The 20,696-nt window shown below is 34.6% G+C and overlaps 5 protein-coding genes and 2 long non-coding RNA genes across 11 annotated transcripts; 3 read left to right on the plus strand and 4 right to left on the minus strand.

The window, feature by feature from the left end:
• Window positions 1–963: 963 nt before the first annotated feature.
• LOC147949541 (uncharacterized) lies at window positions 964–2,307 on the plus strand. Its single transcript, XR_015585318.1, has 3 exons — window positions 964–1,227; window positions 1,355–1,454; window positions 1,620–2,307. It is a non-coding gene; the product is annotated as an uncharacterized LOC147949541 (long non-coding RNA).
• Window positions 2,308–2,724: 417 nt separating this feature from the next.
• LOC104775964 (uncharacterized) lies at window positions 2,725–6,342 on the plus strand. Of its 3 annotated transcripts, none has more exons than XM_087493379.1 (6): window positions 3,309–4,213; window positions 4,702–4,757; window positions 4,861–5,101; window positions 5,191–5,502; window positions 5,585–5,781; window positions 6,108–6,342. In XM_087493379.1, exons 1-6 carry the CDS (start codon window positions 3,419–3,421, stop codon window positions 6,262–6,264), a joined length of 1,758 nt encoding a protein of 585 aa, XP_087349505.1. In that variant the 5' UTR covers window positions 3,309–3,418; the 3' UTR covers window positions 6,265–6,342. The 3 variants fall into 3 exon arrangements, with proteins under 3 accessions (XP_087349484.1, XP_087349505.1, XP_019099756.2); XM_019244211.2 differs by having other exon boundaries at window positions 3,310–4,213; window positions 5,191–5,484; XM_087493358.1 differs by lacking the exons at window positions 5,585–5,781; window positions 6,108–6,342 and having other exon boundaries at window positions 2,725–4,213; window positions 4,861–5,091; window positions 5,191–5,484.
• A 2,859-nt stretch (window positions 6,343–9,201) lies between these two features.
• LOC104775979 (uncharacterized) lies at window positions 9,202–10,648 on the plus strand. 3 transcript variants are annotated; one of them, XM_010499971.3, is made up of 4 exons: window positions 9,202–9,653; window positions 9,933–10,036; window positions 10,125–10,243; window positions 10,350–10,648. In XM_010499971.3, exons 1-4 carry the CDS (start codon window positions 9,353–9,355, stop codon window positions 10,441–10,443), a joined length of 618 nt encoding a protein of 205 aa, XP_010498273.1. In that variant the 5' UTR covers window positions 9,202–9,352; the 3' UTR covers window positions 10,444–10,648. The 3 variants fall into 3 exon arrangements, with proteins under 3 accessions (XP_010498273.1, XP_010498264.1, XP_010498281.1); XM_010499962.3 differs by having other exon boundaries at window positions 9,300–9,653; window positions 9,930–10,036; XM_010499979.3 differs by having other exon boundaries at window positions 9,300–9,653; window positions 9,936–10,036.
• Window positions 10,649–10,894: 246 nt separating this feature from the next.
• LOC147949542 (uncharacterized) lies at window positions 10,895–11,341 on the minus strand. The gene is made up of 2 exons (XR_015585479.1): window positions 11,181–11,341; window positions 10,895–11,091 (listed from the first exon to the last, which is right to left on the minus strand). It is a non-coding gene; the product is annotated as an uncharacterized LOC147949542 (long non-coding RNA).
• Window positions 11,342–12,931: 1,590 nt separating this feature from the next.
• Window positions 12,932–14,638, minus strand: LOC104775999 (small ribosomal subunit protein uS7y). The gene is made up of 5 exons (XM_010499989.3): window positions 14,497–14,638; window positions 14,318–14,412; window positions 13,571–13,842; window positions 13,252–13,455; window positions 12,932–13,159 (listed from the first exon to the last, which is right to left on the minus strand). Exons 2-5 carry the CDS (start codon window positions 14,408–14,410, stop codon window positions 13,105–13,107), a joined length of 624 nt encoding a protein of 207 aa, XP_010498291.1. The 5' UTR covers window positions 14,411–14,412; window positions 14,497–14,638; the 3' UTR covers window positions 12,932–13,104.
• A 364-nt stretch (window positions 14,639–15,002) lies between these two features.
• LOC104776009 (homogentisate solanesyltransferase, chloroplastic) lies at window positions 15,003–17,952 on the minus strand. Its single transcript, XM_010500000.3, has 10 exons — window positions 17,546–17,952; window positions 17,083–17,204; window positions 16,849–16,995; window positions 16,417–16,642; window positions 16,246–16,319; window positions 15,989–16,081; window positions 15,656–15,773; window positions 15,519–15,581; window positions 15,322–15,354; window positions 15,003–15,229 (listed from the first exon to the last, which is right to left on the minus strand). The coding sequence occupies exons 1-10, from the start codon at window positions 17,753–17,755 to the stop codon at window positions 15,155–15,157; spliced, it is 1,161 nt and encodes a 386-aa protein (XP_010498302.1). The 5' UTR covers window positions 17,756–17,952; the 3' UTR covers window positions 15,003–15,154.
• Window positions 17,953–18,033: 81 nt separating this feature from the next.
• Window positions 18,034–20,571, minus strand: LOC104776018 (uncharacterized). Its single transcript, XM_010500012.3, has 3 exons — window positions 20,235–20,571; window positions 19,014–19,950; window positions 18,034–18,922 (listed from the first exon to the last, which is right to left on the minus strand). The coding sequence occupies exons 2-3, from the start codon at window positions 19,923–19,925 to the stop codon at window positions 18,197–18,199; spliced, it is 1,638 nt and encodes a 545-aa protein (XP_010498314.2). The 5' UTR covers window positions 19,926–19,950; window positions 20,235–20,571; the 3' UTR covers window positions 18,034–18,196.
• Between the last annotated feature and the right edge of the window lie 125 nt (window positions 20,572–20,696).

The raw sequence follows: 20,696 nt of genomic DNA on the forward strand, positions 1-20,696 counted from the left end.
TTCCTGTCACACTACTTTAAATGTGAATGATGTGATATTTAAATAGTATAACAATACTTATCCACCTTCATTTATAAGTTTTGCACTTTTTTTGACATATCATATTTAACATTAATTTGTTACAATATTATTTACTACGAGAAAGAAAAAAAAAGTTGCATATCCTACTATATTAATTGAGGTATCCACTAAAATGAAATGTATAAAGGTTAACTTTTCTCTATTGCAATAAAATGTATTGAAACAAATTAAAAATGAAAAAGATCAAAAATTTCACTTTTAAAAACATTTGAAATCTACACATATTTTGCTAAAAATGTGAATTGAACAAGAGCCAAAAAGGCAATTAAATTTTTGCATTTGGTTTCTATTTGATTAAAAAACCAACCAGCCAAACCAATACCTAGACTAACAAAATCACATTGTGGAACTGAATTATAATAGGATCAAATGCTTTTTTCTGTTTCATAATATATTATCTTTTAGTAGGCTCCTTTTACTACAAAATAACATTATATGATAATTTATATCAGATAAAATGGGGTTATCTCTATGGTTTTTTTTTCTTTTGACAATAATTATCTCTATGATTTTCTTACCTGCAGGATTGTTTTTTTGGTATGAAAAAAAACTTATGTCGGCTATCACTTTCGAAGACGCGTTTCGTTATAGACTGTCTACAAAATATCCGTTGCGCTCGTTTTTCTTAATAGGTAGGTCGACAACATTGTGTTATTATTAACATTCATATTCGTTATGTCAATCATCCTTTGATATTTCAGTTGTCTTCATATTCTCAAACTGAGTAATGATGATGAAATCGATAGATATGCTTATTGTCTGGTCATGGATTTTTATTTCCAGTGTGTTGTTTTATATATATCGGACCATTATTGGCATAGACTTTATAACTTCAGCGATGATTCCAGTGTACACCAAGACCAAGTACAAACATTAACGTAACTATCTAATAGTAGTAGCTAGTATATTTTCATTCATAGACAATTACATGGTTTATGTATTATGATCATCCTTGGGAATGACAAAGCTATTATTTTATGCATATTGTGGTACCTTAGGTTGCTTCCTCTATCGATTATCCCAACAAAGAGGCTGGAGTTAAAACTGATCGAGAACGTTGTCAGTTTCACAATGTTCATGACAGTGAGATTTCCCTCTACTATGATCATAATTGTGGGCTTGGTATGATACCTTAAGACTCTACAGGTAATAAGACAATTTTATGACGTTGTGGTTTTCTTCACACTTTCAGTGACTTAATGTTAAGCTCTCTCTACATATGTGATGTTATAGATACACCAAATGATCCAATTTTTGTTCTAATGTGTTTCAGACGTTGAAAGAACATCGAGATGAAGTATTGTTTCTCAAGTTCTTCCGATGGTAACTTCTTGGCCTCATGTTCGAAAGATCACTTTGCAATTATATGGGAGGTTTGTACATAAACCCAACTGTGAAGTGTTAGATATATCGTACACTTAACCTCAAAATGAATTGGTTGATTATGGTGTTCTTACACATGGACGACTCACATATGAGTTTTCAGTCAAAAATACACTTAAAGGGCATAAGTCTCCAGTTATTATGATTTTGTGCAGTAAAAATGATGAAGAGCTAATTACATGTGGAGACAAAGAGGTAATCAAACAGTGGGCTGCTCATTCAGGACAATGCATTCAAACATATGAAACAATTGGATGTGGTTATATTTCTTGCACATTTGACAATAAATGTGTAATTGGTCTGATGTCAGACAAAGTGATACAACTGTGAAATCGTGATGAAACTATGCGGTCTTCTTATGGGACTGAGCTACATGTAGAGCTAAAAGGAATTCTCCCAACTTCCCATCAATACTCAGCTGATCATACAGCTATGACTAAATATGGTTATTTGCTTGTAAAAGTGGGCAGAGATTCGGAGATCTTAGTTGTTGACGTAGAAAGATTGACCATCTTAGTATGGATGAGAGAAAAGGATGAAATTAACTCCTCTAAGAACTCGAAGATGATTCATTCAAAAAGATTGTCTTACATGGAACAACCAGACATAAATTGATCTTACTCTTACGATGTTTTGTGGCCTTAGCTTTTGTGGGAGTTAATTCTTCAACAACTCAACCAGATATTATGGTATCGACTGGTTTAAGTACACTTCTCGTTCAATTAATTTGCTGGGAGGAGCTTTCACTACCAAAAAAAAGAGATGGTTTCATATCATTTATATTTTATATTTGTATCATATTTAAATGATGCTAAAATATTTTGCATCACTTAAATAAATGATTTACATTTTGTTGATGCAAATAATTTGCATCAATTAAAATAAATATTTGCTTCGGTTATTAGAATCGATGTTCATTTACATCATTTCCAAAAAATGTTTTAAATCTTACTTCATTTTTAGTAAATTGATATAAAATATTTACATCATTTATCAAAACTAATGTTTAATATTTATATCATTTCAGAAAACTGATGTTAAAATCAATATTCTAATAAATTATATGAAGATAATTTTTTAATACACTATTTAATTACTTTTTTAAAAATCTTATTAATTTTTTTATATATTCATTTGATAATTTACCTATATTATTTATATTGTATTTATGATAGGATCCACACAAATAGTTGTTATCCCATTAAACATGTAAGATTAAGTGAAAAGAGAATATATATATATATATAGGAGCAATTAGGAGAACTTTTTTTTTTATACAACAAAACATACATAACATTTATTACATACATAGCATACCCTAAAAAAAATGAATCATGAAGAGTACTCTTGAGTCTTACAGTTGAAAGGTTTTGACATTTGTATGAGAGACGACATCCTACAAAATAAAGCTTGTTTAGATCCATCAAGTCTAGCTTGTTTAGCTCCATCAAGTCCAGGTATAAGACATTTGTATGAAGAGCTTTGAGGATAAAGTGGTAGGAAGCTTTGTGAAAGTGAAGAATGACCCTAGGGACTTTATAGCGTACCAGACTACAGGTAACCAATTAGCGCTTATTAGTGGTTTCATCTGGTTTGGTCTATTTCTCATTGGACCAAAACTACTTTTTGAGTTTTGACTAGTTCATAAATGAGTTACATTACATATATTGTAATTTGAAAGAGATGATGTGTATGAAACTTAATTTTTAACACTTACCAAAACCGCTTAATTTATTCTCTTCAATATTACCAAAATTGTTGAAATCTGATCTTATATATCTATCTCTCTCCATTTTCAATGACGAAAGTAAATTTTCTAGCCAAAGTCCGAGAAAATCTGAATAAGTTACAAACCGTAAAAGACGCAAACCACCATATCTCTTCTCCATATTCAAATTCAAAATCGAGCAGTAGTGATCACGATCATCCCGCCACGGTACCCACTCGTAACCCGATGAAGCAAATCTCAATCGACGACCAGAAGATTCTCACACCACATCCTCAGCTCCCAAGACTCGAACCGCCACGTGGCCATCGTGTCTCCTTAGAAGAACTGTTGCATCCTCCGGAGAAATTCACCGCCGATTTGATGAGACTCATATGCCGAAGCGGAGACGCGATTTCGAAACGCCTCTCGATCTCGCAGGAGAGTTGTGACGAAGACGTCGACGTCACCAAATCAGACGTGACCGAGTTCGAAATCTCCGGAGTCAAAGTCCTCGTGAAGCTGAAAAGCGAAGAAGAGATCAAAGGCCGTGTGACTTTATTCTCGAGATCTAACTGCCGAGACTCCACAGCCGTCCGATTGTTTTTCCGGGAACGAGGCTTCGATTTCTCGGAGATCAACATCGACGTGTATACAGAGAGAGAGAAGGAGCTGGTCGAGAGAACAGGGAAGTCTCAAGTCCCTCAGATCTTCTTCAACGAGAAACACTTCGGAGGTTTAACGGCGTTGAACTCGCTAAGAAACAGCGGTGAATTCGATCGGAGGATCAAGGAGTTTTTAACGGACAAGTGTTGTGGCGATGCGCCGTCGCCGGTTATGTACGGGTTCGACGAAGAGAGCAGTAGTAATAAGGACGGTTTTGAAGATGGTGATGATAAGATGATGAGATTCGTTAGGGTTTTGAGACAGAAGCTACCGATTAAGGATCGTTTGTTGAGGATGAAGATCGTTAAGAACTGTTTCTCCGGCGGTGAGATGATCGAGATACTCATGGTTCATCACTCGGATTGTGGGAGGACCAAGGTACGTACGTAATTAATACGTGAGAATTCGATAATTTTATAATGATCATGTGTTACGCCACCTATGTTATGTTTACGTGGACGCTACATTACCAAGTTTGGTTTGAAATCATATGAGTTTAAGTCAAAGCTATTATAACAATATATCCTCTTAAAAGATATTTCATTCCAATTTCTCATGATTTATTGACCACTGATTGAATTATTTTTGGTAGATTTAGATATTATTCTTCGGCACTAAAATCGAACATGTGTGATCCATGCATATGTGTATATGTGGACTTTTATTAAATTTATTTTAGAAGAAAATATATTTTTCCTAAAGCCAAATTACTTTGACATAATATATTCTTCATCTAGATTCACCAAAAAAAAAAAAAAAAAAAAAACTCACCAAAAAAAATATATTCTTCATCTAGATTAATATCATTCTTGAATCTTGATGATTATATTGTTTGTAATAGCTTATTTGTTTACGTTCTTGTGAAGGCCGTCGAGATTGGAAAGAGGCTAGCCAAGAAACACTTTATCCACCATGTCTTTGGGTACATAAATCTCCTTTCCTTTTCTTATTTTGTAAAGGATTTTGCATAAGTGTCGTCTTAATCTAGTGTAATTTTCTATCTTTTTGAAAACTAACATTTGTAGAGAAAACGAGTTTGAAGATGGCAATCATTACTACCGTTTCCTCGAGCACGAGCCGTTTATTTCAAAATGTTACAATTTTAGAGGTTCCACCAACGACATGGAGCCCCAAAATGCAGCCATGGTTGGGCAGAAGCTTTTCAAAATCATGACTGCTATTCTCGAGTCTTATTCCTCCAATGACCGTACTAGTGTTGACTACATGAGAATCAGCCAGAGTGAAGAGTTTAGAAGGTACTATCATGTCATCGAGTTAAGAGTGTATAAACGGATTTTAGTTTATCGTTGTTCATTAATTTGGTTATATGCTTTGACCATGGCCATGAATAAAAGTACTTAAATATGGCTCAAGACCTTCACCGTTTGAATCTTGTGGAACTCTCAACGGAAGAGATGTTAGCGTTTTTCTTGAACTTATACAACGCAATGGTGATCCATGCCTTGATCAGAATCGGACGTCCCGAGGGAATGATCGCAAGAAGGTCCTTCTTTACAGATTTTCAGTACGTTGTAGGAGGCTACTCTTATTCCCTTAACTCCATCCGAAATGACATCCTTAGACGCGGTCGCAGACTGTCTAGTCCATTTATTAGGCCGTTCATCAACGGAAATACAACACGGCATGAGGTAATTTTAGAGTTCCAGGTCTGTTTGATACTCATACGTACTCGTGTTCGATCGGATATACTATTCCCTATATAGGTCTAATCTTCTGGTTTAATGGCAGCTTGGTCTTCAAAAACTGAATCCATTAGTACATTTTGGGCAATGCGATGGGACTAAATCAAGTCCAATGGTGAGGTTTTTCACACCGGAAGGAGTCGAAGCTGAGCTCAAACGAGCAGCTAGAGAGTTTTTCCAAAATGGTGGAATTGAGGTTGTCTTGGACAAGAGGACCATACATCTGTCAAGAATCATGAAATGGTAATTAATCCTCTTCACAGTATCAATATTGAATATTGATATTATGAGATCTACTTGTTGAGATTTATACATATGAGTCATAGGTTATTACCCTCATAATTTATAGTTGAATTCAAAATAAGATTCTGCTAATTTTCATACTCACCCACCCATCTAATGGACTTATGGACTGGACCGAGACACGATGCATGCAGTCAAACGGTTAACCAAAATGAGAGTGTTGATCATAGCTCAAATGGTGTTTTGAAATTATAACTAGTAAATTATCCACCAAAATAATTACGATCGAATTTTAAGCACTTATTTGTTTGTTATGGTAAATATAGGTACAAAGAAGATTTCACTGAAGACAAGAAAATGTTGAAGTGGATAATGAGTTATATAGATGCAAATAAAGCAGGTCTTTTAACCCATCTTCTTGGTGATGGAGGGGGTTCTGTTAACATCGTTTACCAAGACTATGATTGGTCTATTAACAATTGAAATTGAACTTTTGATCCATATCAAAACTCATTTTTTTGTTCATGCATGATTCACTGCGGATCCTGGATTTGGGCTCTTTACTCTTTAAGAATCAAAGAAGATAAATATACTAGTATATTCCAACGGCCAATAGTTAAGTACTTTAGTATTTTGTATTCACTATCGAGTCTTCACTACTCTGTTGTTGAGGATCATTTCAAATGTATATATTGGCTTAGCTGGCTACCTTATAGACTTATATACTGCTAAGTAATCATATTGACTATAAACAATCTCAATAATTAAACGCAGCAGTTATTCAAATGATTTTATAAAATCAGACTATTATTCGGATAACGTCTTATGAACAATCACCCATCTATAATATAGATTACTTTTATTCTGACCGACGTAGTTGGTGTGGAAGTTTCTTCTTTTTGGAAAAATGATAGAAGCTTTGGATGTTACCATAAGTCATAAACATCAGCGTCTTACTTTACTCTTTTTTTTCTTACTTTTCTTCACATTTTTCGAACCTTAACTTTATATTTAAGCTGATTCCAGAAATATAAATATTTTATACTTAAAGCGTACATGATTCAAGTGTTAGTATTTTTAAAGAAAACTCGATATTAACTGTTAAATAAGATTCAGTTTATCACTTTAAATTGTACTAGGTGATATCCGTGCTATAGCACGGAATAACAAATATTGTAATTAATTTAGGTATATTTCAAATACATCAAATGTTTTGGTTTAAATGTTTTTTATAATTACGAAATTTTAAAGAGTATTGAGTAGTATAATTGGTTTACGTACATGGTAAATGTTAAAACATATTAAGATAAATACATTTTTTAGACATCATTAATCCTTTGCAAGGTAACATACATACAACGATTTTTTGTAGTCTTTAAGTCTTTAAGCGATAGCGGTATGCTTAAAGACGTTAAATTTAAGTATCAAATATTAATTTAGTTTTAGTTTGAATTATTGCATGTATATAACCTAGACATAACTATGTTATGTTTCATCTCGTCCCTACCCGTAAATTTTTTATGTCTCATAGCTGTTCTCTCTTAAATAATTAACTATTTGACAATTTTTACCGTCCAAAATTTTTGAGTGAGAACAAAACTCTAAAATTTTGTGCTTTTCTCACATGTTTTGACATATAATTTATTTCCTTATGCAATAGAAGATTTATTCATAGTAAATATTATTAAAAACTACTTATTAATATTCAATTTTTCATAAATATATAGTAATACAATATAGTTAACCAATTATAATTATTAATTTTTAGAGTTTAAATACTTATTTTAGGGTAACTACTATTTAGAAATACAAATATAAATTAAATTTTCTTTTAAAAATATTTTATTTTCATACATATATATATATTATGTTTATTTATGATTACAAAATATATTAGTTAAATTTATAGTTTGATAAAAACACATGTTTTAACGGGTTTAACTCAAAAAATTTAAAATTTTCTTTTTTTAAAGAGTAAAAATATGAATATTACTTAAATATTTTGTAGACTTTAAATATATTATAATATTTTAAACTTTCCAGAGTTAAAATATTTATATTAATTTAAACATCCTATAAGAAACAAATAATAATAATATCTTAAAACGTAAATATATTGTAATATGTTTACTTTTTAAAAGTTTAAATATACTCAAATATAGAACCGAATTAAACTGTTAAATGTGGATCCCTCATAAATCAAACTTCCTGCTCATTTGTAAAACCGAATTAGTTTTTTCCATCTATACTACTCATAATTAATTTTGTTAAGGAAATATTGCAAAATCTAAACTTATTTTATTTAATTGTATTAAGTTGATTTGATATTCCAAATAATGTTGTTTTGGAATATTGTGTTCTATGATACTGAAGCCATTAAATATTCGAATATCAGTTTTCTTATTTAATGGACCACACATTTCTCCAGTTTTCTCTATTTGGTGACGGGAATAAGTATTCTTAAATTAAACACTTAATACATGATCCGAATAGAATCAATACATGTTACTAATGGATCCGCGTGTTTTTAAGACTGATATTGTCGGATCAAAAGGGATCTGCGTGTCAACCCATTTGTAAATATGTTTTAGCTGATATGAGTACAAACAGTCATTTAGATATATTAAAACTATAGAGTAATTTAATTAAATTTTGTTTATTTCTAACCATTTTTAATAAAAAAGGTACCAAAACAAAATGATGCTCCAAAAGGAATCTAGCGACTACTTCTGCTTTATAGATATTTTCAATTGTTCATTTTGTTCTGTTAACAAAGTCACTATTAATTGCGTTTCTGAAATATCATTTCTGATGACAAATTATTTCACGGTTTGTTGGGAACCTGTGAATAGGAAGAGCTTTAAGGTGACGGTTAGATTGAGAAACGAACAAATTACCTCTGATGCGATATTTTTCCACTCTACAAAATTAGATTACTTTAAACACATTTAAGGAACTCTTATTCCCTAACCACTTCCATGTGTTTAAAGTAATCTTCATTTTTTTTTTAACAAAAAGTAATCTTCATTTATTTACATTAATTATTTTTTAAATTAAACAAGATAATCTCAAATTCAGACTATAATATCTGCCTAATCGATTCCTACCAAAAAAAAAAAAAAAAATCTCTGCCTAATCGATCGCTAAACTCATATAACCCCTACAAAAAAAAATTGATTTCAGCTTCTTTTTATCCTCTTTCTTTACACTGAGTGGCATTTAAAAATTTAAAGCAAAAGGATCAAAGATAGAGATAGGGATGGCCACGATGAAAGCAAAACCATTAGCAAACAAACAACAGACCACTAAAACATATAGCGCACACAACTTTTTTTTTTTTTGTTTTGTTGATTTGATCAACATGAAACTTCCTTTTAATAATTTATAATAATAAAGTAAAGATTATGTATATCCTATTGCACGTTACAATCTTCTCAGCCATGCATGCCACGTGTCCAGTATACTTTGAGACGTATCATCCTCAACATGCAATATAAAAAGGACTGCAAACGAAACAGAGTTTGATCACAATTATTCACTTATAATTAAACTATTAAACAAATCAAGATCAATGGCCGAAGATCAAACAGCTACGACAATGAAAACATCGGCGGTGGAGAAGCAGCCAGAGACGACGCCAGAGGCTGAAGGTGCACCGAGTGTGGCTAGGACGAAGAGGATGATGGTTGCCATCGATGAGAGCGACTCGAGCTTTTACGCTCTCCAATGGGTCATTGACCATTTCTCTAACCTCTTAATGACAACTGGCACTGAGGCGGCTGAGTCGGAGGGTGGAATGCTCACGGTGGTTCATGTGCAGTCCCCTTTCCATCACTTTGCTGCCTTTCCGGCTGGACCGGGCGGCGCCACAGGTTTGGTCCTAATTTGATCTCTCTCATCTTATAGAATTTTAATTAATGACTTAAATATGATCATATTAGAGATTTTATGGTTTTGAATATAACGGTCGGATTATATATATAAATCTTGTTTACGATTACTATTAGATAAGTTCTAGTGCGTATTAGAGCGAAAGAATAAAATTAACCCTCGAAAAACAGAACGGTGTAGTATGTCATCATTCGAACAAATTTGATTTTTGTATAAGAATGTTATTGTGGATAACCTGGTTTTGTGAACGAACGTAGCAGCAGTGTACGCATCTTCGACGATGATTGAGTCAGTGAAAAAAGCACAACAAGAGACCTCTGCTGCTCTTCTCTCTCGTGCTCTCCAAATTTGCCGAGCCAAACAGGTCCTAAACACATTTCACTATATACGAGCTAACTAAATCTTCTTATTATGATACGTAATTTATAAATGTTTGTCTGATGGATGTGCAGATACGTACCGAAACCCTAGTGCTTGAAGGCGAAGCCAAGGAGATGATTTGCGAGGCGGTGGAGCAGATGCACGTTGATCTTCTTATTGTGGGTAGTCGTGGCCTTGGCAAGATCAAAAGGTATTGTATTTATTTATATTTTTGATCTTATAAATCATATTGAATTAACCAAACTCACCAAAATGTATGACCGTTTTCAATTTGTTTGCTTTGTGCGTTTCGGAAGAGCGTTTATTGGGAGCGTTAGCGATTACTGCGCTCATCACGCCAACTGTCCCATCCTTATTGTCAAGCCACCCAAGGAGCTCCTCACTAAGTAACGTGGATCTATTTATATGTTTTGAGTTATTATTATAAGTTCCAATGAGTGTGTCTTAATTACGAAAAAGAAAAAAAAAAAAAGGAAAAAAAAAAAGAGTGTATGTACGTAAGTGTTGTGTTTGATTTGGATAATTAGTGACATATTTAAGAAATGAAAGTGTAATCTGAAAAGTAAATGTCAATGAAAATATGGGTCAATATAAAGCGAATTCTCGTAGTATTCCAAATCATATTGTTGAATGTTTACAATGATTGATAGTAAGAAGCATATTTTTCTTCTAATTTTGATTTATTGTAAATCAAATCCCCCTCTTAATAAGTTTTGCATATAATGGTAAACCTGAGAGAAGAGATTTGGACAATCATATCCGACCAAAACCGATCCAATTGGTAGTTTAAAGCAGTCAGTAAGATAAGTTCAAAAACTGACAGTAACTGATGCGAAATAGCTTAATGCATCAAAAATATATCTATTCAAAGTAGTTGAGACGAAATAAACTTCATAACACAAAAGAGCATATTTCAATCTAAATGAATATAAAACATTGAACTCATCGATAAGATTGTAATCATCAGGGCAAAAGGAATATCTTTAACGATTGGCCTTCGCAACTCTTTCAATCTCATCCTTCTTCTTGATGGCACAGCTGCAAGACACAACAGTTTTATCATTAGCTTAGCTTTACTTAAATTGTATATGTGAGCAAAATAACGAAGTCATTGGGAGTGTATTTACCTGTTGGAAGAGCCCTTGGCTGCGTTGATCAATTCATCAGCAAGGCACTCAACAATAGTCTTGATGTTCCTGAAAGCAGCTTCACGAGCACTGGTGGTAATCAAGAAGATAGATTGGTTAACACGTCTTAGAGGAGAGATATCAACAACTTGTCTCCTAATAACATCAGCAGATCCAATTCTGGTAGCTTTTCTGTTCTTTAAACTGATTATTTAGATGATAAAATTTAACAAAAAAGACAAAGAAAAAAAATTAAATTTGAATTGCAAATAATTATCTGCTAAAATCCACCAAATACTTAATGAAAATAGTGCTATCATCCAAGACACTAACATCCCTTCAATGGAGGTATTTAGTGTTGAGAAACTGACCCTCCTCAACTGGAAAAATATGGAAAAATAACAACAGTTCATAGAATTTTAAGTACTTATTCTTCGCAGGAAGACTCCAACTTTTCAGTTCAGTGGTTTCAAGGATCAAACTTCTGACATGGGATAACTTTTTTGCAGGTTGGAAAAATATTTGGAACAAACCAAGTCGTCACTCTGTCTCTCAAATTCGATGTCAACCCTGGCTACACAGGTCATCCAGATGTCATTGATTTTGTATACTCCAACGACAAACCATGTAAGTTCACCAAGAGCGCTGCACGTGTGACCAAGATGTCCATTAAAAGTCGTGATTTGAGTCAAGATCAAACAAGTGATCAGAACCGCCACCGGTTTGTACTGCTATTTTTGTTTCTTGTGTTAATGCTGGTACAAAGAGGATTTCTATTGCTCATTAATCATATATATGACTACAAACAATCACAAATATTAAAGTCATCAACTGTTCAAATGATTTTATCAAAACAGACTATTCCGATAACGTCCTATGAATAAATCACGCATCCATGAACTACTAACTAATATCGATTACTTTTATTTTGACATAGTTGGCATAGAAGCTTCTTCCTTTTGAAAAAATTAGTATTAGCTTTTTAAGTTATGATAACATCATCTTTATAATTTATACTTTTGTTGGTATCAAAACCTTAACTTTAAACTAATTCGAAAATTGAAAATTTTGTACACCAATGATTCAAGTGTTAAGTTTTTTTTAACAAAATAATTTGTTTAATTATAGGATACAGTTCATAACTGTAAATTATATTTTGAAAAGCTAAATAACTTTTATTTTGTTCTCTTAACAAATTACTAATGTAATCTACATATAACATAATCTTGAAAATAAAATTTAATTTTCCTTAATGCACGTTGATCTTCTTATTGTGGGTAGTCGTGGCCTTGGCAAGATCAAAAGGTATTGTATTTATTTACATTCTTATAAATAAACGTAAGAGTGTCCGTACGTAAGTGTTGTGTTTGATTTGGATAATTAGTGGCATATTAAGAAATGAAAGTGTACTCTGAAAAGTAGATATCAATGAAAATATGGGTCGAATATAAAGCGAATTTTCGTAGTTTTGTTGCTTACCCCAAATCATATTGTTCAATGTTTACAATGATTGATAGTTAGAAACATCTTGTTCTTCTAATTTTGATTTCTTGTAAATCAAATGCCCTCTTTGGAACGAACGAATAAAAGGTATTCACGATCGAGACTGAATATACAAAAGTATACAGTTATAAGTTTTGCATATAATTGTAAACATGAGAAAAGAGATTTGGACAATCCCCACCAAAACCGAACCAATTGGTAGTTTAAGGCAGCAGTCAGTAAGATAAGTTCAAAAACTGACAATAAACTGATGCGAAATAGCTTAAAAGCATCAAAAATTTATCTATTCAAAGTAGTTCAGACGAAATAAACTTCATAACACAAAAGAGCAGAAGATCTGAGACACATATTTCAATCTAAATGAAAATAAAACATCGAACTCATCGATAACATTGAAATCATCAGGGCAAAAGGAAAATCTTTAACGATTGGCCTTTGCAACTCTTTCAATCTCATCCTTCTTCTTGATGGCATAGCTGCAAGACACACCAGGGATTTATCATTAGCTGCGCTGTACTTAAAAATATATATGTGAGCAATATAACGAAGTCATTGGGTGTGTATGTACCTGTTGGAGGAGCCCTTGGATGCGTTGATCAATTCATCAGCAAGGCACTCAGCAATAGTCTTGATGTTCCTGAAAGCAGCTTCACGAGCACCGGTGGTAATCAAGAAGATAGCCTGGTTAACACGTCTTAGAGGAGAGATATCAACAGCTTGTCTCCTAACAACACCAGCAGATCCAATTCTGGTAGCATCTTCACGTGGACCACTGGAACAAAAAACAATCAAAACATTAATAATAAAAACGAAATGTTCCTAGTAGCAATGATATTCCAAGGTAAAACATGCTGGCTGCTTTGCAAATTCTCAAGCTTAGCAAATACCTGTTGACGATGGCGTCAATGATGACCTGAATCGGGTTCTGGTCCGACAAGAGGTGGATAATCTCCATGGCGTGCTTGACGATCCTAACTGCCATCAACTTCTTACCATTGTTCCTTCCGTGCATCATAAGAGAGTTAGTGAGCCTCTCCACAATGGGGCATTGAGCCTTCCTGAATCTCTTCACAGAGTATCTTCCAGCGGTGTGGGGGACAAAGGTTGCATGTTTAGCTGCCTGAACTCCAATGTAGTCAACAAGACTGATGTCTGCGACCTACAAGATTAGAAAACAAACCGTCAAAATAGTGACTAATCTCTAGCATTAGAAGTACAAACCACAAATTAGTGAAAGCTAAAAGGTCCTGCAGCTATGCTACAGAACTCGACGAATTGAATCTCATTTCCCCAATCAAAAAGACCAAAACAAGAGCACAAGGTTAAAGCAGCAATGCAAAGATATGAGTATCAAGATAGACTGAAAATTAAAAAGACATGGAAAAGATTTACCCTTTAAACTAACTTAAACAATCAAGCCAATAATAAATAGCATTGAAACATCGGTGATACCTACCCATCATAACCAAAGAGAAGGATGCATCAAAGGGGCTAGAAATGATTTCAACCAAATCTAATACACTCAGCTAAAATTGCAAATGATTGAATCCCTCTGATGAAACAGAAGCTAGAGAGAATCAATGAGAAAGGGTTCCATAAACAAAATTCAAGAGAATGAAAGCTGAAGAAATTACCTCAACGTCGTCATAGGTCCAGCGGTTGAAAAGCTTGACCTCGTTGGTGAGCTGTTGCTGCATCTCAGCGTCAATTTCTGCGACGGCGGCCATGGCTGCAGGATGAAACAGAGTAATGAGCCAAACCTCACGAATACGAAAGCAGAGTACCGAGAGAGAATTTGGAGAAATAAGATCACCTGATATAGTGTAGCGTCGCGCGAATGAGAGAGAGAGAGAGAGAGACGACGGCAGAGAAAAAAAAAACTAAAAGCTTTAAGAGGACGCACGAAAACCCTAATATCACTCTTTTTTATATACTTTGGAAATTAGGGTTTTGGGCTGTTCAAATGGGCTTCCATTTGTTTGTCCAATAAAGAACCGGGTTAACGGTTTATTTTTGGTTAGCGGGTTTACTCGTGGACTAACATATGTCTACATAGCATAATTATTAATATGATCTGAATCTGATTAGTGAAATTCGAATCTTTTTTATGGTTTAAGGAATGCATTTTGTAGATGAAATCATGAAAAAACGATTATATACAACGGACATATATCGATATTACTGTGTACATGAATTTATGGATTATATTTACAAAAATTGTAATGGATCAGTTTTTGAATTCAGAATTGACTTTTGTTTTATTATTTTACGGTTTAAATCTTAGTCAAGGATGATCATCAAACTAAAAAGGAGCTGGTGTTTGCATTGGTAACAACAATATTATTGTAAGATATCAAAATTCCAAAAGGACATATCCTTGGTGATTGATGTACATGAACAAACTGATTTTGATTTCAAGCTACAAAGAAGAAGAAGAAGAAGAAAGGAAGAAAGATATACAAAAGAGAGAACTAGAGGAAGGGGAATAACAGATACTCTGCATAGAAGAGATTCCATATAAACCGATAATATTCTGAGATAGCTTCCTGCAACAACCAAAAGTTTCTACACCATATTAGATACACTTTCCAACAATCTTCGGTGATTTTAGAAGTTTAAGTTTGTACAAGTATTTTACCTTAGTGTAGTTAGCTTTTTCTAGTACCCATGTCTACCAAAAAATCAACAACAGTGATATTAGAGATTGGATGGATTTGGTATGTGTCAAAATGCAGAAAATAAAAGCATATAGTTATGACGTTTCTGGGCACTCTCTCAGACTGACAATACTATGTGAAGAGAAATAGCCAATAGGATGTATCTTTAGATGCTTACCTGGAAAATTAAGCCTGAAGCCAAGATCATGTGTACAGGAATCATCAGGCTACCTCTGAAAACCTGTTGATTGTTAAAGAATATGAATCAACTTGGACTTAGATTGTTAAAGAATATGAGGAAGGAGGTGTGTTTACCTGAGGCATGTAGACAGCTAGTGATATGGCAGAAACATAGTTAACTAGCAGAAGTCCAGAACCGAGGAATGCAATATTTCTCACTCCAAGTTTTGTTGCCAGGGTTGATATTTGGAACCTATTCAAAATTAATCAAAGGAACAAGCATGATTAACTAAACATGCTTGAACAAACACATAAAAACGTTCGTCAACCAAGTTTGTTGAGTGGTCGTAACGTATATATATCAAACGGAGCTGGTTAATCCAGGACAAACTATTAATTGCGTTTTGAAAAGACACCAGGATTGTATAGACGGAGCCAAAAAGAGCTGTGAGAAAATGGTATACTTACTTGCGATCTCCTTCAACATCAGGAAGATCTTTTGTAATAGCAATGACCAGCGCAAACAGTGTCACAAAAGATGTGATGAAAGCCACAGGTGCACTGCAAATACCGAATAAGTTGAGAGTAATATATTGTCATCTCCATTGTTCTCACGTTGAAATCAAAGAACAACATCGCATATTTTAAAACTCTATTCATACAAGTATGCAAAGTTCTCATTATTTCGACCTGTTTATCAAAATATCGTGCATTTGACTACTAACCTCCACTGAAACGGAAGTCCAAGAGCAGCTCTTGTAGCATGGTAAACACCAAAGTTTAGAAGGAATCCACGCACCTGATAAGGAAACATCGATACAGTATTTATGTTATTTAAAGATTCACATATGGTGATAGTTGAATTATTACACTGAGAAGCATAACACAGCCTTTACCGTTGCAATAATAAGAAATGCTGCAATTGGGAATCTTTTCATTCTCAATGGTGGTACAGAATAGATGGTTCCCAGAAAAAGGCCAAGACAGTACAGGGATGTAATGAATGGCCCAAAGTTAAATCCGACGACTAAAAGCCCTGCTATCGCAAAAAATATCACCAACAACCAGGCAGACTGCACTGATAGATCTCCTGCTGCTATTGGCAAGTATGGTTTGTTCACTCTGCAATACGATAATTCAAATATAAATAGAAAATAAGCCGGGTGATATACTGACTCAGAACTAGTGGTCATATGCATGGTACTCATAAGAAGTAACACATAGCACACTAGAAATTTATAACCATTGCTGCTTAAAACTATCATAGTGATGCTACATTAAATTATCATAGTGACCAATGTACATCTGCATTTAATGGTGCCACATACTTGTCGATTCCAATGTCGTAGATCTGATTGATGCCGACTATATACCCATTCCCACATATAAGAGCAAGAAGACCTGAAAGTGCCTTGAGTACAAGACTCCATTTGATTAGATGAGTGTTCTCTATCAAAGCTCTTGCCACCAAGGCACTGCCATAAAAATAATTACAGTCAAGCTAAATGAAAGCAAAGAATATGAAGTCCCTTCATAAATCAGATATGCAACAAAATACTAACGTGGATCCTAAAGCTGTTCCGCGGATCGTATGAGGCCTAAGAAATCTCCAGCAAGCATTTTGGAAACGGGAAATTCTATCCAGCACTGGATCAGACCCAGCAGCACCAACCTGAGAGCATGCCTGATAGTATCTAGTTGTGTGAGTGACATTGCAAAAACGCATAAACACCATAAAATCAAAACAATTACATGTTGCTAACTGAGCAAGTCTTAGAGAAACAACATAATATGTTGTTCAATAGCATAAAATTTCCAGATTCTACTACAAACATTCACCATTTCCAATCCTAGTATTCCTTAAATTTTCCAACTTTGTTTGATTTAACGAATTACGGGAGCTAATGCCACAATTAGTCGAGCTTATTAAACCACCAGTTCCAGATAAAGTATACCAAGATTTGATCTTTACCATCTTGACTAAAAGTCAAAAGCAACGGCAAATATGCTCGAACGAAGTCATACCCGGATCGAGATTTTTCGATAGTTAGTTGAAACAATTTTGGACCGCATTCTCGAAGATGATAAGCTTGTGAAGCGAACATCTTGAGGGAGGCTTATAAACTTCCCAGCTAAATGCACTGAAGGGCGATGGTGATTAGAAGAAGCTGCTGAGAAACGAGGCGCCAGAGACGAGAACCGGACACACGGTGATTGCGAGATCGAGAGTTCCATTGATGATGCCACCACTTCCACTAGCCAAGCCACACAAAAACAAAACAACTCTCTCTTCTTTACTCTGCTACTTTCATTTGTACGACGAAATTTGTTTTTGACTTGTGTGTTTGTCTTGTGTCCAATCCTTTTTCCGGTTCGGAAGAAGAAAGTACTGTAATAGACCGTTCCGGTTTGCTAATAAATTGGTTCCTTTTGGGTTAGAAAGATCTCGATTTCGATTTGAAAAGGTTAAATCAGAATTTGGACTAGGACACAATCATAATCAATTGATGAAGTACCGCAAAAACAAACAATCAATTGACTAAGTTTTACAAAATTGGATAACATTTGATGACTCTAATATTTTTCAGACAGGTAAAACAAACAATCTCGGTTAAAAGAAAGGAAAACAAACACAAAATGTTAGCTTATGAGTTGAGTCTGTCTCAACAAAAGATGTTAAGACATATTGGGTACAGTTTCAGCTTGTGCTGTCGAAAAACCTTGAGAGCTCTTTGACAGTGCTTCAGCTTCATCAGAAGCACTAGCGTTTGACTTCATTGTCTCTTTATCCTCCTCTTTCTGTATGACTATTCTCGATGGAGCTTCGGTATCAGTTTCACTTGATTTCTTTGTCTCTCTATGATCTTCATTACTCATGGCATTGACTTCAACCTCAAAACCTCTGGTTGTTTCATTTGTTCTCGCGTCTTTTGTCTCTGAACTCTCCTCCTCCTCTCTATCTTCATCCATGACCACAACTTCTGGAGCTTTGGTTTCGGTTCTCTCTGATAAATCATCAGCAGAGTTGTTGTCTCCTTCTTTGATGAACTCGCCTATTTCTAATAGCTTCTGCGCTTTCAGTTCTCCTTCTTCATTAACATTGTCTGCTATATCAGCTTCTGAAACTTTCTTTGCAGCTACTTCCACCATTGCATCATCTACTTCTTTTGAAACTACTACATCTTCCGGAGCTAGTGAACCAGCTTTTAAGTTACTCATCTCCGGTTTATCTTTAGTCTCAGCATCTTCTAGAGCTTTATTTTCTGTACTTTCAGGTTTATCAGACTCCGAGTCAGTAACAACCTTTGGTTTGATATCTAAAGGCCCCAGCTTTGCATCAAGTTCCTTGACCAGACTTGTTAGTGATCTTGCATTCCGGGCTTCAGATAGCCGAGTAGACAACTGCAATAGACAGCAAAAGTTTCAAATAAAATTCATGCTTTAAGCTCAAGAAAGATTGAAATGGGGAAAAACGTATATGCTGATATTTCACCTGCTGTATCAGTTCAGCTCGGGGTTTGAGATCATCGGGAGATGCTTCCTTGTAAATACTTCGGAGAATGTACATCAAATGAGAGCTTACATTATCCAAATGATGTTGTTGGAGCTCACATTGATGTACACCAGAGAGACAACCAACAGAATGAAATGGACAGTTCACAAGCTTCATAGGGCATACGGTTATACAATGCCTATCCATTTCACGTCTCATTATACTATCTGAGCAGTTTTGCTCACACGGAATGATCTTGAACGGGCAAACAGAATCATGATTCTCCATCTGATTCGCGCAGAAGACCGCAGTACAACCCTCGTTCTCACAGTTCATTGTTCTATACCCACAACTCAAGGCGTGCTTGGCGAGTTCTCCTTGTGTTTGGAACTTCATCTCACAATGAGAAGTGTTTTTAAAATCAACGTTTCTAAGCAAAGTCTGAGCAATGCCTTCTCTATGATCCGTCAACCAGAACCCGCTTATCTCCATCTCTTGCGCTAAATCATCGATGTTGTCTTCTCTCCTCTCGCTAAGCATCCAACCAGAAACCCGGCTGAAGAGGTTACGCTTAGAAGTGGCGAAATCATCGATGAAATCAGATATAATGTCAAAAGGATCATGAGAAGCTTCAATCTCCGAACCACCTTGAAGAACAATGTGTTCAGCCACGAAGCTTTCGCTTCTACGAGTCATATAATCGACCATCTCTTTCCGGATGTCAGCAGCGACAGAACCTGGACTCTTGAAGATATCACCGGTAGTGTTGTCGACACAAGCAGTGGCTAATCCAGGGAGAAAAACCTGAGCAATCTTGTGAACTACTTCTGTATCGTAAAGATCACAGTGAAACGAAGGTCCTCCTTCTTTCTGATCTTCGATACTCTCAAGATCCGTCACAGGAGGATCCATTGCTGTATATATTATTAGAAAATGTCTGCAGACAAAACAAAACACAAAACGAAGAACCAAACATCGCTAGATCAGATCAAAAAAAAAATGCAACACAAAAACAAACACCCTGAATAAAAAAAAATCTCTACTTTTTCTGGAATTAAGACGAAACAACTCTTAATTCCGTTCGCAGCAACCATCACGGATCCAAAGTTTTAAAATTGAGTCAGATTACAAGCAAAAAAATTCAACTGTTGGATTGGATTGCATTGATAAAAGGAATGGAAGATAACAGAAAAAAAAAAAAAAAAATCAAACAAACATTACCTTAGAAAGAAGTCGTGTCGTGTTCTAAACAGACAGAAATGAATCGGAGCAGGGGAACTAACAAACGCCTGTAAGGAGATCAGACGGCGGGATCGATCAAGGTGAAGGAAAGAAGACAAGAGAGAGATGGGAAGAGGCAACCTCCTCTGGTTTTGGCGCAATTAACGGAGTCTCTTTTTATTTTACCACAACTTTGGTCGCCTCTTCTTCGATTAAACTCTCTCCTTTTTTTTTTTTTTTTTTTTTTTACTTTTTTCTCTTACAATTTTTATTTTTGCAATTGGTACAATGATTTTTACTCAAGTGCATCACATTTTTTACAAGAACCTAAAAAAGCAATTCTAGAAAAAAATTGAAATACCTTTCTTTTTCTTATCTAATTTACCAACTCAATGAAAATATATTTAAATTGAATAGATGAAAAATATAAAATAATAATCGAATATATATATATATATGAAT

Source organism: Camelina sativa, chromosome 1 (genome assembly GCF_030686135.1).
Source record: "Camelina sativa cultivar CO46 ecotype springtype chromosome 1, ASM3068613v1".
Lineage (NCBI taxonomy): Eukaryota > Viridiplantae > Streptophyta > Magnoliopsida > Brassicales > Brassicaceae > Camelina > Camelina sativa.

Coding starts and splice junctions, on each gene's coding strand:
- LOC104775964 (XM_087493379.1), top strand. CDS start 3,419: ATGAAGCAAATCTCAATCGACGACCAGAAGATTCTCACACCACATCCT. Junction 4,758..4,860: donor TTTATCCACCATGTCTTTGG/GTACATAAATCT, acceptor TAACATTTGTAG/AGAAAACGAGTTTGAAGATG. Junction 5,782..6,107: donor CTGTCAAGAATCATGAAATG/GTAATTAATCCT, acceptor TGGTAAATATAG/GTACAAAGAAGATTTCACTG.
- LOC104775979 (XM_010499962.3), top strand. CDS start 9,353: ATGGCCGAAGATCAAACAGCTACGACAATGAAAACATCGGCGGTGGAG. Junction 9,654..9,929: donor TGGACCGGGCGGCGCCACAG/GTTTGGTCCTAA, acceptor GAACGAACGTAG/CAGCAGTGTACGCATCTTCG. Junction 10,244..10,349: donor GGCCTTGGCAAGATCAAAAG/GTATTGTATTTA, acceptor GCGTTTCGGAAG/AGCGTTTATTGGGAGCGTTA.
- LOC104775999 (XM_010499989.3), bottom strand. CDS start 14,410: ATGGCCGCCGTCGCAGAAATTGACGCTGAGATGCAGCAACAGCTCACC. Junction 13,456..13,570: donor ATTGACGCCATCGTCAACAG/GTATTTGCTAAG, acceptor TTTTTGTTCCAG/TGGTCCACGTGAAGATGCTA. Junction 13,160..13,251: donor TCCAAGGGCTCCTCCAACAG/GTACATACACAC, acceptor TGTGTCTTGCAG/CTATGCCATCAAGAAGAAGG.
- LOC104776009 (XM_010500000.3), bottom strand. CDS start 17,755: ATGGAACTCTCGATCTCGCAATCACCGTGTGTCCGGTTCTCGTCTCTG. Junction 16,996..17,082: donor GGAACAGCTTTAGGATCCAC/GTTAGTATTTTG, acceptor TTTTTATGGCAG/TGCCTTGGTGGCAAGAGCTT. Junction 15,355..15,518: donor CTTCAGGCTTAATTTTCCAG/GTAAGCATCTAA, acceptor ATTTTTTGGTAG/ACATGGGTACTAGAAAAAGC.
- LOC104776018 (XM_010500012.3), bottom strand. CDS start 19,925: ATGGATCCTCCTGTGACGGATCTTGAGAGTATCGAAGATCAGAAAGAA. Junction 18,923..19,013: donor GAGCTGAACTGATACAGCAG/GTGAAATATCAG, acceptor TGTCTATTGCAG/TTGTCTACTCGGCTATCTGA.